Source organism: Podarcis raffonei, chromosome 13 (genome assembly GCF_027172205.1).
Source record: "Podarcis raffonei isolate rPodRaf1 chromosome 13, rPodRaf1.pri, whole genome shotgun sequence".
In the NCBI taxonomy this organism is placed as follows: domain Eukaryota; kingdom Metazoa; phylum Chordata; class Lepidosauria; order Squamata; family Lacertidae; genus Podarcis; species Podarcis raffonei.
In genome coordinates this window covers 40,550,145-40,565,175 of record NC_070614.1, presented here as the reverse complement: position 1 = coordinate 40,565,175, position 15,031 = coordinate 40,550,145, and the positions used below count along the sequence as shown (strand labels likewise).

At 46.9% G+C, this 15,031-nt stretch overlaps 1 protein-coding gene across 3 annotated transcripts in view; it reads right to left on the bottom strand.

Moving 5' to 3' along the window:
* The window catches only part of LOC128399337 (uncharacterized), a 39,111-nt gene that overhangs the window by 21,270 nt on the left and 2,810 nt on the right, over positions 1-15,031 (bottom strand). For 2 of the 3 annotated variants that reach the window (XM_053360670.1, XM_053360672.1), the window contains exons 2-11: positions 10,344-10,398; positions 7,560-7,855; positions 7,320-7,465; positions 5,386-5,450; positions 4,438-4,661; positions 3,583-3,842; positions 2,440-2,565; positions 2,123-2,264; positions 1,958-2,008; positions 975-1,044 (exon numbers count right to left, since the gene is read on the bottom strand). In XM_053360670.1, coding sequence (XP_053216645.1) covers positions 975-1,044; positions 1,958-2,008; positions 2,123-2,264; positions 2,440-2,565; positions 3,583-3,842; positions 4,438-4,661; positions 5,386-5,450; positions 7,320-7,465; positions 7,560-7,855; positions 10,344-10,398 — 1,435 coding nt within the window. The remainder of the gene's footprint in view (positions 1-974; positions 1,045-1,957; positions 2,009-2,122; positions 2,265-2,439; positions 2,566-3,582; positions 3,843-4,437; positions 4,662-5,385; positions 5,451-7,319; positions 7,466-7,559; positions 7,856-10,343; positions 10,399-15,031) is intronic. The other variant, XM_053360671.1, reaches the window with a different exon arrangement.

The following is a 15,031-nucleotide window of genomic DNA, read 5'->3' as shown; positions in this document are numbered from 1 at the left end:
CTGAACAGGAAAATATATCAAAGAGGACTACATCAAAGATGTCAGTATGTCGGAACGGGGCAGAAAGGGGGGGGAAACTTTTCTTTTTTTCTCTATGTGATTACCTAACAACCGCCCCCTAAGAAGAACAGTTGCAATAATCGACAACAAGTGAGATGGATTAATGAACTGTGTGGAAATGAATCATTAACTAAAGGCTTTGCTTTGGGGAAGATCTGGAAAGGAAATGGAAGGCTTTTGCGATGACGCAGTTCTAAAAGAGATTCGCCATGACAAGACAGGCTCTGTTGCAGGATTGACGGTCAAGAGGGGGAGGAAGCCATGGCTTTGTTATCATATTTGACTCTGTGTCTGATCTGGCAGAACCCCCTGAAAAGATTGATGTCGGAACAACAGGTCTGTGAAAGCTAATGAGCAGACTTTGAGATAGTATTTTATGGAAGTGCCGAAATGGCGTCTGCCATCTGAATATGACTTTTGGATTAATGTGAAAATCCACACAGGACTATAACAACGTTTGTTTCAACTCACTTGTGGAGACTCTCAGAGGTTATAAAGAAAGGGGAAAAAATACGATAACAACAAGAAAATTGGAAGATGACTTGTAAAGGAAAACAACAAAGAGATGAATAGACAGAACTGTGAACATCAAAGCAGCAGAAATAAGAGATGATTGGACCCTTTCTGAGCTCGAAGCATGGGTACCCCCAACAAAAATTTAAAAAATTTAAAAAATTCGGTTTTGTAATTTGTAATTCGGAATTAATGTGATTTGATTGGTCTGTTAATAAAAAATATTTTAAAAACCATCTGCAAGTGTTGCCAACTTCTGTGACTGGGATTGGCCCAGAGGGAGCAGGAAGAGATGCGGGTTGCAATGGTCCTTACGTTTACCAGCAATAAAGGCCAAGCTGCTTCACTGGGCCTAACAGCAAGACTGGCCTTTTGTGAGGAAAGGGAACCTTAAGCCCTACCTGCTTTCCACACCATGTCCTGAGTCAGTGCTGCTGGATGCTGCATCAGCTGATGTGCAGCAAGAAGCACCTGGAAAAGAGAGAAAGCAAAAGTGTGTGGATACATATGAAACAAGGAGGGACTATGGGAAAATTATGATCATGGGACATGAACCAGGAGAGGACCTTGACTCCCTCCAGCGAGTGCTGCTAGCAGAGGGACTCAGGTGCCCAGCAGTTTCACCAGCGATACACCACTGAGTGAAACTGACATCACAGTCTGCCCCTCATACTGGGTCCTGGGTGATATATATCAATATATTGCCCAAGCCCAGCAGGGAGGAAAGCCCAATTGCACTATCACAAGCATTTGCACTGAATTCTGTTAGCACACAGGGTGTGCTGAATCCAGGCCATAGTGGCTTCTACAAAACTGGGCTGGTATGAAAGACCTTCATCTGGCACCAAAGGAGATTATAAAGCAGGGGGAATCTGTATTGGAAGGAGATTCCATAACATTACAAACGTGACTTTTCCTTGTTGTACCATGTATGCAGCACTGTATCACTGAAAACCAAGAAGCCTAGGTGGTAAAACATACCAGGGGAAATTCAACATCACCCTCTATGGCCATTTCTACTTGCCAGACTGAGCGTTCTCCCCACAACAGCCAAGAACACACATTACTCCCTTTCCCACTGTTCTGGAGGTTCTCCTGACCCTTCAAAGCACATCTGGGGGAAGTGGGGGGCGCAGGGAGGAGAACCCAATTGCACTAGTGTGAGCACTTGGACAAGATTCCATCAACACATTAGGTTATTTGAATCCACGCCAAAGTTGTTTTTTACATAACTGAGCTGGATTGAAAGACCTTCATCTGGCACCAAAAGAGAATATAAAGCCAGGTGGAGCTATATCAGAAGGCAATTCCATAACAAGAGTGACTTTAAGTAAGAGGAAATAGGAGAGATTTAAGTAAGAGGAAATAATTAGAACTTGCTGACCTTGTGCTGCATGTAGAAGAGGAGAACACATCTCAGGGGACTTTAAGTCCTCTGAAAGAGAACAGGAATGAGGCAGTCAGAGAGGGAATGTGACTGGGATGTCCTTTATCACCCTGCCTCCCAAATTATGGTCCAACCTTGTGATCTTCCTCCATTCCAACTCACTTTGTGTCACAAGGGCCTCCCAGATGAGTTCATTTGTGCATTTCTCCATCACACTAAAGTTGAAGGTATCTTGCATTTGCTCAGCAGACAGTTCCACGTACTGCTGCAGCTTGTCAGCATCCAGATATTGAAACTCCACTTCCTGTGGGGAAGCATGAAACTTCCTTATTTATGTGCAAACAAGGCTTAGCCCAGTCGACCAGTCCAAGGGAGTAAAGTTAAAGGGTGACGAGGGATCCTGGTGGAGTTCTCCCGTTCTCATACTTTAAAGCCTTGGCTCTGCCCTAGCAAAGCCGTTCATCATCTTTGTGCCTCACCTTGGGACAGATTCTGACATCATTTGTCTCCACAAAGAAGCGACAGCCAACTGTCAAAGGTTTCAGGGTCCAAGGGGGTTTGTCTATTCTCTGTGAACGACACTGTACTTCATGCTCATGAACCACCTGGGAAAGGCAAATGTCACTTTTGAGATATGCAAGAAAGATAACCAACTTCTGGAAGATTGGATTCCTACCCCTTTCTTGGCTTTGTTGCAGCATGTAAGGCAGGGATGGGGAACCTGCAACCTTCTAGATGTCATGAGTCAGGAATGATGGGTTTTGTAGTCCCACAGCATTTGAAAGGACACAGGATCTCCATCAGTGATATAAAGAAAACTAAACCACTTTGGTAGTAGAGACCAAAATATGGACATATCATTTCCCCACCCCATGGGGAACTCCAGTCTGGACTCTTGGAATGGCCAGGGTGACCTATGAAGCAACAAAAGGGGAACCAGCTATCCTGGGACACCCTGCCACCTCTCCCAATGAGACAACACAGGAAACCATAGAAGGCTGAAAAAGTAAGATAAAATTCTTAGGAGCAGTTAAAATTGAGAAGGCATTTTATCTTTTATGTTTGCAATATTTGCAAACCAGAACCAACGGATTTCCTCCAGAGACTTTGGAGAAACCTCATAGTAACTACTAAGCCAATTCCTAAAGAAAGCAAGGAAAATTTGGTCATCACTAAATACATTTATTTTGAAGGAAGCTCCACTGATTTCAGAGAAGGATTAGGGGACTTAGAACTAGAGCTTAAATATATTTGCTTGCATTATTTCATTGACAAATCTGTTATCAAGGGAACCAGGCAAGGCAGTGGACCTCTGGAAAGGAGGTTACCCAGCAAAAGAAAAATGCTTATTTCAGTATTGGAAATGCCATTTTAAACATCACTACTGGTGGGAACAAAAGTAATTCATTGAGTGATAACTGCCTATCTTCTATCTAGGGGCATGTTAATGTTGGAAAGCAGTTTGGTAAATTAGTTCAAGCCCAACAATGAGAGATACAGTTCATGAACCATGTCACACTCTGATGTATAATTTTGTATAGCTACACTGTCAGGCGTCCTATGGTCAAGCAAAAGATCCAGGACGTCTGGAATACCAATCAGAGTTGGAGAATCCCGATTACCTTTCTTAGAGAAGAGTCATTGGGTAGGAGGTACAGATGGAATGTTGGTGGCTGGAACTGAACCATTTGATAGAGCAGTGCCACAGTGTGGACCAGTATCTTCCGCTTAAACCATGACCATGATGTTTTCAAAATGGCTCCACGCGGAGAGAAGTTTGGGTTTTCCAAAATAACACGATACGGCCCCACTCTGTCTGGCTTCTCTAGACTCATCCCCCCTTCCACAAAATGTGCAATGTAGACTTGGGAAACATCTTTACCTAGAAAGAAAGAAGGGTAGCCCAGGAAGCCACACCTACTGAGCATTGCAACTCATTCCGGTACATCTAGCCCCTATGAGGCTGTTCCCTAAGGCTTTTCCTCCCCCAAAGTGATCTGAGATTCCAACACCATGTCTGAATTTGCTCTGCCTTCTTCATACCACTTCTGATTCTGGGAGACGAATGGAGAAGAAAGCTGGTCACATCAGGAAGGGAGACTCCCTGGCTTCTCAGCGGCCTGCCTCACATCTGTCTCCTGGCCCCCCTCCTCTCCACCTCTGCCTCCAATTCTGCACTCCTCTCAGTCACAGTCTCTTCCTGCTCACTAAACCCTGTTCCCTCTCCAGCTTCCAATACCACCTCCTCCCAGGCTGCTCCCTCTGATCCCTCGTCATTGTCCCACCAGCACTCTCCTGGCTCTGAGCCTTCTTCCCCTGGGGGTTCCCTTGGGGGTTCCCCAACTGGTGCCTCCCACCACTCTTCTGCAGCCAGCCTGGGCATGACCTCCCCTGAGTGTGGATGACAGAGCTCATCACTGCACCCATCCTGTTACATGCAATATTTATTTTGTTACAAACTTTTTCGCCTACCATACCTGCAAGACACAAGAAGTGAGGGAAGTGAACAGCTGCCACAGCCTCTGCTGGATCTGCTTCAATGTTGATCAAAGGCCCAGCGACAACCCAGTCCTCCGTGTTCTGTTCGGCCAGGTGCTTAGACCATGAATCAAAGTGGTAGGTGATGGTCACAGCTCCTCTCACCTCAAATATGACATCAGTATAAAAGCAAAGGAAGGATCCGGCCTTCGTGAAGCACAGCCTGAACGCCACAAAGGGAAAAATGGAAAGAGAAGTGGATTGAACACCAGCCGGACACCCTCTGCATCTTCCTGATGGGAAGAAATCCCCACCCCAACTACTTGGACTCGATAATATTTAACTATAAAATATCATGGTGCTGATCAGTGCCAGGGTTGCAAGTTCAATCCCTGTATGGGAGAGATGCGTGTTCCTGCATTGCAGGGGGTTGGACTAGATGATCCCCTGGGTCCCTTCCAACTCTACAATTCTATGATTCTATGAAGATTAAGAATAGACCTATGCACACTTAAACCCCTATGGAAAGCAGTGCACAAAAGAATGGCTTGGCGATGTGGAATATTAATGCCAGGATCACAACTAAAAAGTGGGATGGATGGTTTGCATCCCAGCAAATGTCTGGACAGTGTAGCAAATCATAAGTAGAGACGGTTATTTGGATGAAGGGGAAATAAAGCCCAGGAAGTGGAGAAAGAGAAAGCAGGACAATGATCTTCCTTCATGAAGCTCCTTGGGCGGTTTTGGGCTAGCCACTTTCTTCATGTTTTGCCAGATAGGGCCATGAGAGGTGCTGGGGCTGAGCACATATTATTTTTACCTTTCACCACACCAGACCTTTCTTTGAGTCAGAACTCTCCGGAACTCAGTTCCGGCATCTCTCAGGTGGGTGCTAGTGCCATTCAAAGAGAACAAGGGAGGCATTCATGAAAGCTTTGGAAGATCACCTGTATCTTTCATGACTCCGGTCTGAGTCCGAAAGCACCTCTGGTCCGACTGTTTCTGGAAGACCCTGTAACAAAATCCTTATTCATTAATGTGGCCACCAGACACCTTTTCGCATCTGAAAACAGGGCATTCTTGTCTGTTTCTAACATCCTTATGACCACAGCAAGGAGCACTGCTTGCGGTCAAACCCACAAAAAACACCTCTAAAGGCTCTTCTGTATCTGCTTTGTTCTGCATTCGTTTTGGCTGTAGTAGCCTGACCGTACAATGCTCAGAGAAATTGGGGGGGAGGGACCCAAGAGTTACATCTCAGGCTGTACAGGCCTCAGTTAGCATGTTAAATGTTAAAGTTTATGGCAGTACAATTAGCAAAAGACTGAACAAATATAGTTTGTTTGGAAGTGTAGCCAGGAGAAACCTTGTTTTTCAGCCACAGGACCTGGGAATATTGCAGTCACTGAGTCAAAGTTAATCCTCTGTATACCATAGTCTTCTAGAGTCAAATGTGAGGCCATCCAAGACAGCTAAAGCTTGGCCAAATTTGGGTCATGCATCAGGACAATGATGCGAGGCATGCCCACAAATCTACAACAGAATGGCTGAAAAAGAACAGAATTGGGGTGTTGCAATGGCTCAGTCAAACTGCAGACCTCAACCCAATTGAAATGCTGTGATGGGACTTGAAGAGACCTACACATAAACAAATGCCAGCAAACCTCAATGAACTGAAGCAATGTTGTGAAGAAGAGTGGGCCAAAATTCCTCCACAACGATGTGAGAGACTGATAAAGTAATACAGAAAACAAGTAATATAGAAAACAATTACTTCAAGTTATTGCTGCTAAAGGTGGTTGTGTAAACTATTGAATCGTAAGGTGTACTTAGTTTTCCACACATGGCTTCTCCATTTTGGCTTTATTTCTGTTAAATAAACCATGGCATGGTGTTAGACATCATGTGCTACCTATTTTGTAGACCTGCTAAGGAACAGATGGTTGTTATTATGTCCTCCTATGTAGAACCACATAATTGAAACAGGGTGTACTTTCTTTTCCCCCATGACTGTAGAGCAGGCATAGGCAAACTCGGCCCTCCAGATGTTTTGGGACTACAACTCCCATGATCCCTAGCTAACAGGACCAGTGATCAGGGATGATGGGAATTGTAGTCCCAAAACATCTGGAGGGCTGAGTTTGCCTACGCCTGCTGTAGAGAGGCAAATTGGGCATGGCCAATACTGATGAAGATGGCTGCCTAAATCCTTAACTCCAGCAAAGGCCAGAATCAAACCCTCTTACAAAACCAACCCTGCACTTACTTTTCATCATAAATTTATTCTTAATTCTTTGGGCATGCCGGTGATTCTGAATCAACAAAAAAACAGGCAATCTTTCTGATTTCTTCAAGCTGTGCAACTGCAAGCAATCTAGTACGGGTCCACTACAGAAACAGACACAGACTACTAGCAACATGGCAGACACTTCGAGAAATGTGGGAGACCAAGCAGAAAATGGTGATTCTAGTCTTCGTCAGAAATGGAATCAGGTGGATTAGGGGAATGCTGTGGACGTAGTGTATCTTGATTTCAAAAAGGCTTTTGAAAATGTTCCCCATGATAGTCTTGCAGGGAAGCTGTCAAAATGAGGGCTGGATGACCGTTAGGTGGATTTGTAGCTGGTTGACTGACCAAAGGAACACAGAGAGTACTCATTAATGTTTCCTTTTCATCCTCAGGAAAAAATGAAAAGTGGGGTGCAAAGGCCTGGGCCTGTTGCTGTTCAACTATTATTATAAACAACCAGGGGACTTGGCTCCAGTTGCAGAGAAGAGAAGCTGCCCTGGTCATTTCTCCATTCCAGAAATCCATCAGAGCTTTGACAGAACCACCTGCCAAGTATCAATGTGTATGCAAGTAAGATGTCCAGTCACCTACCTCACTGGGACACAGGTTACACACGACTCTTATGCCAGAACACGCTGGGTTTTCCATCTTGGTTTTTCTTCCTTCCTTTGCAAATAATGGGGATTCTGACTGCGTCACTGAGGAGCCTGTTGCCTGGACCAATTTTTTACCTGAGCCTGTAAAAGACAATTCTTTACCTGAATGCTGGAAGGAAAAGGAAGGTAGTTGAACTGTCCCTGAAGCTTAGAAAGTACTCTAAGTCAAACTCACCATGGACTGCAACTAGCAGAATCTGAATGGAGCCTGGATGTTTCCTTTCTACTTGTTCCAGGAACCAGCAACAAGTTGCCTCCCCCCTTTCCTGGATCATATTCAGCAGTTTTTGACTTTTCTCTTTGGAGTCTTCCTCTGCTTTCTGAAAGTCTCGGTATTCTTTCTGTGTGATAATAAAGCCATAGCATAATTCCCGTAAAAAGAATTCTAGGTCCTTTTCAATAATTTCAAGTAATTCTTTTCTTCCCTTGCAGACTATTTCATCACCAGTGATAGCGACTCCTTCCAGTGACCTGTGGCAAAAACATTTATTTGATTTTAGGCATTGCTGTGGGGAGAGAATTAGAGCTTGATTGGGATACAAGCTGGGGCTTACCGTATTTTTCGTTCTATAGAGCGCACCGGCCCATAGGACGCACCTCATTTTTGGGGGGGGGGAATGAATAAAAAAAAATTATTTCCCCCCCCAGCCGCGGCTGCCGCCCCAAGCCTTGAGAACACTCGCCCGAAGCACGGGGAGCCCTCTGGAGGGCTCCCCGTGCTTCGGGCGACAGGCTGCCGCCCCAAGCCTCGCGCGCCCGGCGGGACCTCCCGCCGGGCGCGCAAGGCTTGCAGACACTCGCCCGAATCACGGGGAGCCCTCTGGAGGGCTCCCCATGCTTCGGGTGACAGGCTGCTGCCCCAAGCCTCACGCACTCGGCGGGACCTCCCGCCGGGCGCGCAAGGCTTGCGGACACTCGCCGGGGCTGCAGGCTGCTGCCCACAAGCCTTGTGAGCCCGCGGGAACTCCCGCCGGGCTTGCAAGGCTTGCGGATAGCTTCCTGAAGCCTGGAGAGCGAGAGGGGTCGGTGCGCACCGATGCCTCTCGCTCTCCAGGCTTCAGCGAAAGCCTGCATTCGCACCATAGGACGCACACACATTTCCCCTTCATTTTTGGAGGGGAAAAAGTGCGTCCTATGGTGCGAAAAATACGGTAATTTCTCCACCCCTAGTATACTGCCCTCACTGATCCTCTGAGCACGCTGAGATCTGCTTTTCCATTGCAACCTGGAAAACATGCTGATTTATTCCACATTGAAAAGAAAGCCATCCCTTTTTTAACGGCCAAGAATATACGCAGTCTTCGTGATAGTGATACATTTTGCACTGCTCTCTAGGTTGCATCCAAAGCTGATGCCCCTGCTGACTTAGTTTTTATACTTTCTGCATGCAAACAGAGCCAGGCTGCCCATGAAGAGGCAGCTTATTTCACCTTGCTTGGGTGCCTCTTCGCAGCCCACTAACTCTCCCCCCTCCTCAGTTGCACACCTCTTTTGAAAATGGAACTGTTACGACTTCACTTGTACCCCCAAGGAACAAGGAGGGCAAAGTTGTAATGGAGTGATTTTCAAAACAGAGACCTGAAAGGAAGGTGTGTGGCTGGTTTGAAGCTGTGCTGGTGGCCCAAATCTGTAAAGGAAGCTCAATCCCATCAGCTGCCTCTTTTGTTGTTGCTTCTCCCTCTCTCCCTTCTGGGCTATAATATTATTATTATCAAGCTGGCTTTCAGGCAAGGCAGCCTCCTTTCCACCAGCAGAAGGCAATAGCCACTAGCCACCCCATCAGGGGGTGGGGAACTGACAAGCTGGCAACTCAGGATTTGATTTTAGGGTTTTTTAAAAGGCCAAAGTGGGGAACCCTTCTGCCCCTGGGCAGCTATAAATAATGGACTTCAGAAATATACTGGGAGCAGAATGGGGCAGTCTTTCTAGCAGAGCTGGCTAATCAACCAAGTTAACTCAAGGTTTAGCGTGAGAGTCCTCCTCCCAGAGCCCACCACCCACAGATTGGATTTTGTATACATTTAGGTGTTGGTTTTGAAAAAGGGAAAGTGTGTGCATGTGTGTACATAACATGCGTTTTGGAAAAAGATTGTCATCTCTTGTTAAGGACCCCCCTGGATTGCATGTGACTTCTCCACTCTTTTTATTCCTCCTTGAGAGGAGCAGAAGCCCCAGCACTGCCTCCCCCCACAGCAGGGCGAGGGTCTTCCTTGCCACTGATGCTGCTCCTGCCACTGCTCATTGCTGGTGGGGCTGCTGAGAAGGAAAGAAGGCAGGAGGACAAGAAAGGAGAGAAGTGACTTTCCCCTGTGTTTTCCAACACACACCCTTAGCAAATACAATTCCTGGGGGAACACCAATTTGATTTGCCTCAGGCTCCAAAATGTCTGGGGCCAGCCCTGCATGCAAACCATGTGGGAATGTTCAGGGATGCAGGAGAGGATATATTGTTTGATTATAGCCTTTCCAACTTGTGTAAACAAGTTCACAGTTTAGCAGAGTAACATTCTCCTTTTTAAACTCACAGCGGATGTGTTTGCTCAGGCTCGCCTCTATAATAACTGTTCTGGTATTTTCCCTTTATTCCCTCATAAAAGATAAGACACAACAGTCTTCTATAAAAGAATAAAAAAAGTTCACTCACATTCTGTTCACAATCAGATCCCAGAAGGATTCGGAGGGGAGAGACAGCTGGCCCCCTGCCTATGTCCATGGTCACAACCACAGAATATTGAGGGGATCCAGGCCCCTCCTTGAAATTTGGGGGGTTGTCAGTCTCTTGTCCCCCTTGCTTATCACCGAATCCCTTAGCACTGTTCTTTCCAGAAACACATTTGCCCATCCTGGTTCCTAGATGCAGCTCTCTCCCAAGCTCTCTCTAATCCTGTCTTCTGAAACTCATACCATCCAATCATTGCTCTTCCCCTGTAAGCTGCAAACAGAATTGTGATGGACTTACCACACTTTTTTCTTTCTTACATTCCTCTGCATAACAAGGGACTTGGTACTGTAACCTGTGGGCAGGTAAGGGAGAGGTCAAAATTGGGTGTTTTATTCCCCCCTCCCATCTTTTTCTGTATTGAATTGGCTCTAGTGCATTTCTTGCTGGTTAAGCGCTTATTTCCTTAACCAATGACCGGGGTGGGGTGTCACACTAGCGGGGTGTGTGTGTTTTTTTCTACCCTAATGAGAATTCCAACATATTTGGGAAGAGGCTTAGACTGTAGACCTTCTAAATACCACTTGTCAACAGTCAAAACACCCAGAACCAGAAAACACTTATTCAGAGAAAGTTTGGGCCAACTTACCGACACATCCTTGACCTTTCATTGATAATTTCTCTATTTAAAAAATGATGGAATCCAATCTGGTAAATTCAATGCATTTCTGGGGCATTTTATGCAAAATGGGGTTGGATTTTTGTTTATTTGGGTTTCCAGAGGAAAAATAGTACCGCATATACTCAAATATAAGACAACTTTTCCAGCATACTTTCTGCTGTGCTGCGCTGTGCCTCCCCCAACCGGGCTCCTATGCCTGCTCTTGTGAGCGGCAGAGGGACGAACAGCGAGAAAGGAGCCCTTTCAGGCTGCTCCTTCCTCCTCCGCTGCCTTTGCCACTGTCTGCAGTGGCAGAGGAGGAACAAGCAGGAAAAAGGAGGGAAGGGACTGGAAAACAGCCAAAAAGTGTTTCCTCTGTCAATGACCAGGGCACTTTGCCAAGGCTTGCCCACAGCGTCAAGGCTGGCAAGGGATGGTGGGGGCAACAGCCAAGGAGGAAGGACAGGGGGCCAAGGAACAGGGAAACGATGATTCCACAGGAAAGGAAAGCCAAGGTCATGACGATGCGTCTGGGGGAGAAGAAGAAAATCCCTCCACAGTACGCAGATTTTGAGGAGGTGTTCAGCGAGCGGGAAGCTGACACGTTACCCCCACATCGGCCGTACAATTGTCAGATCAATTTAGTCCCAGGGACCAAACTGCCGGCAGGTAAGCTGTAATCAATGTCCGACTAAAATACATGATTTGAAGGAGTTTATTGATAAGAACTTGAGGAGGGGTTTCATCAGGGAATCCAAGGCGGTGGGAGGGAGTCCTGTGTTCTTTGTGGACAAGAAGGGGACAAATGAGCACCGCCTAGTGGTGGATTTCAGGATTGTCAATTCCTTGACGGAACCCCTGGCCTTCCCCATGCCAAGAATCGACGACATTTTGGCGAGAGTCAGGCATGGCAGGATTTTTACCAAACTGGACCTCAGGGGAACGTACAATCTGATCAGGGTGTGGGAGGGGGACGAATGGAAAACGACCATGTTTACCCCCCTAGGGGAATTTGAATATCTTGTTATGCCATTTGGATTACAAAGTGGAAGCCCCTGTTTCCAGGCATTCATGCACCATGTACTGGAGTCCCTACTGTACCAGAACTGCGTCTGCTTTTCAGATGACATACTAGTCTTCTTGGAGAATGAGGAACAGCACGTAAGAGATGTCCTGCAAGTGTTGGAGAAGCTAAAGGAGCATCAGTTATGGGTCAATCTGGAGAAATGCCAGTTCCATGTTTGGGAAGTGGAGTTCCTAGGGTACCGGCTGTCAGATAGGGGACTGGCAATGGACCGGGAGAAGGTGAGAACCATTTTGGAAAGGGAAAAACCCAAAAACAAAGAAGGATGTACAGAGATTCCTTGGCTTCAGCAACTTCTACAGAAAGTTTATCAAGAACTTTGCCCATTTGTCAGCGCCCATAACTGATTGTCTCAGTGGGAAGAAAAAGTTTCTGTGGACTGAGGAGGCGCAAAGGGGATTTGAGAAACTGAAGAATGTTTTTGCATCAGAGGAGCAGCTACTGCACGTGAATCCTGACAAGCCATTACAGGTGGAAACTGACACCTCCGATCGGGCCATTGGAGCAGTCCTGTTGCAGCAAGATGCAGGGGGGGGGGGATTGGAGGCCTTGCGCCTTTTTCTCCCGGAAACTGAACAAATTGGAGCAAAACTACAGTATCTATGACAAAGAATTGTTGGCAATTTTTGCGGCTTTTAAGCAGTGGAGACACTTCCTGATTGGGGCTCAGCAGCAGATACAGGTGCATACAGATCACAAGCACTTGGAATACTGGCGCACTGCGCATGTGCTTTACCAGAGGCAGATCTGTTGGGCGGAGTTTTTGCCAACTTTAATTTTAGGATCCAGTACTTCCCAGGAGAGCAGAACGTGAGGGCAGATGCGTTATCTCGGAAACCAGAGTACTTGGAGGAAAAAGAACCCCCCGTGGCTAGGAATACGTTACAGAAGGACAAATGGACCTGTGGAGGAGCACTAGTGGAAGAAGCAAAACTGGTGCGACTCACCAGAGAAGATGACTTTGCTCAAAGGAAATTCAGCGAGCTCAAGCGGGGGTTGGGAGCAGGGGGGGTTGAGGAGAAAGGGGGGCTGTTGTTCTACAGAGGAGCATTGTATGTACCAGGAGAGTCCCTAAGGGTCAGAGTTCTCAAACAGCTCCATGACAACACCACTGCTGGGCATTTTGGGCAACACAAGACCATGTTGTTAGTTACGCGGGATTTTTGGTGGCCCAGAGTAAGGGAGGATGTGTGAGATTATGTGCGAGGATGCGACATGTGTCAAAGGGCAAAGGGTGAGAGGGCGGCGCCGGCGGGGTTGCTAGAATCCTTGCCCACACCCGGGAGGCCATGGGAGGTGGTGTCCATAGACTTCATGACGAGCCTGCCCATATCCAGAGGTAAGATGGTGGTGATGGATCTACTAACCAAGATGTGTCACTTTGTGGCATGTTCCCATCCAGTGACAGCGGAGGAGACCACCAAGTTGTTCGTGGATCACGTATTCCAACTGCATGGGGTCCCTTCGAGGGTAATTTCAGACCATAGAAGGCAGTTCACCTCGCGTTTCTGGCACAAGCTCATGAGTTTGTTGCAGGTAGAGGTGAGCTTCTCGACAGCAAGGCATCCAGAAACTAACGGACAAGCTGAGATAGCGAATGCCCTTTTGCAGCAGTATGTGCGCTGTTATGTCAATCAGGCAGAATGATTGGGTAGAGAAACTAGCACTGGCAGAGTTTGCATACAATAATGCTGAACACGTGTCTACAGGGATGAGTCCCTTTCTTGCCAATTAAGGGTGCCACCCCAGGGCCTTCCTAGGACGGGGGGAAGAGGCTTGGAGTATGCCGGCCGCAGAGCAATTTACGGAAGAGATGGAGGCCATACACCAACAGCTCAAGATGAACTTGGAGAGGGCAAAGGAGGCGTAAAAGAAAGAGGCCAACAAGCATAGAAGACCAGGGGAGGTCATACAGGTGGGAGACAAGGTGTGGTTGTCATCTCAGGGGCTGCCCTTGAGGGGGAGGTGCAAGAAACTGCAGCCTAGGAGAGTGGGCCCCTTTGAGGTCATCCAGCAGGTCAATCCAGTAGCGTTTAGGTTGAAGCTGCCAGACAACATGAGAATACACCCGGTTTTCCACAGGTCCCTGCTGTCACCTTACAGGGAGAGGCATGGCTACCCAGGGAGGGGGCAGGAGGTACCCACCTCACCAAACGTAGAAGAGAGGGAACAATGCAACAGTGACGGAGAGACTTGACTCCAGGTGGAACAGACATCAACTAGAATATCTAGTTGCCTGGGAGGAGGTGCCCAGTTCTGAAAATGCGTGGATTTCTGAGGGGTGCGTAACAGAGGAGTTTCTGAGGAATTCCACGCTCTCTTCCCAGACAAGCCCAAACCCCCGGGGAGGTTTTTTGGAGAAGTGTTTGGACCCACAGAGGACGAGGGGGACTTTGAGGGATTCCCACCCTCGGGGGGGGGGAGTAGTTGATGAAGTCGCTGAGAGCTCTGATGAGGAGGAACACCCCGAGGACTCTCCAATGGGGACGGGGTTGTGGGGGGGGGTTGGGAAGCAGTTTTTGAGGACACAGAGGAGGATGACGATTCTTTCCTTAGATTCCCACCCCCTCCTCCCATCACCAGTGAGGGTGAGGTAGTTCAGAACCCCACCGATGGGGGGGTTTGAGGGGGGTGGATGTCAGCTTCCTCTGGCTTCTCCCTTCCAGACTTGAAATTATACTATGAAGCAGCTTGCATCACGTGGATTTGGGATTGGATAAAATTAGAAAGAGATGAAATACTGGACTTGGAAGGACATGATAATAGATTTGGTTGGCATTCATAATTATGGTACAGGAAAGATATAAAAAAGATTTTCATAATCATATAATAAGAAAAACACTTATAAAAGTTTGGAATAAATATAAAAACTTTCTAGAACCAAAAAACCCATGGTGGCTCTCACCGGTGGAAGCATTAGCATTAAAACCACTTAGTAAGGGAGGTATTGGCCGACATATAGAGAATTATTAATAGAGGCGGGAAAAGGGTTAAGGCTGAAAGGATATGAGGAACTGAAGACCTTTTTACAAAGCTGGCTACATCATAGACAATTAAATGAACAGTTTAAGGAAGACAATAAGAAAGGTTTTAGTTATACAGTTTCAAACTTTCAAAAAGAGATAGTCGAGAGTGACACAAAATTACTTTAAAAAACGTATTATCTCCTACTTTATGGGGAAACGTTAGATGAAATGGTAAACTCAGCACAAGTAAAGTGGGCTCAGGGTTTAGGTCATAATA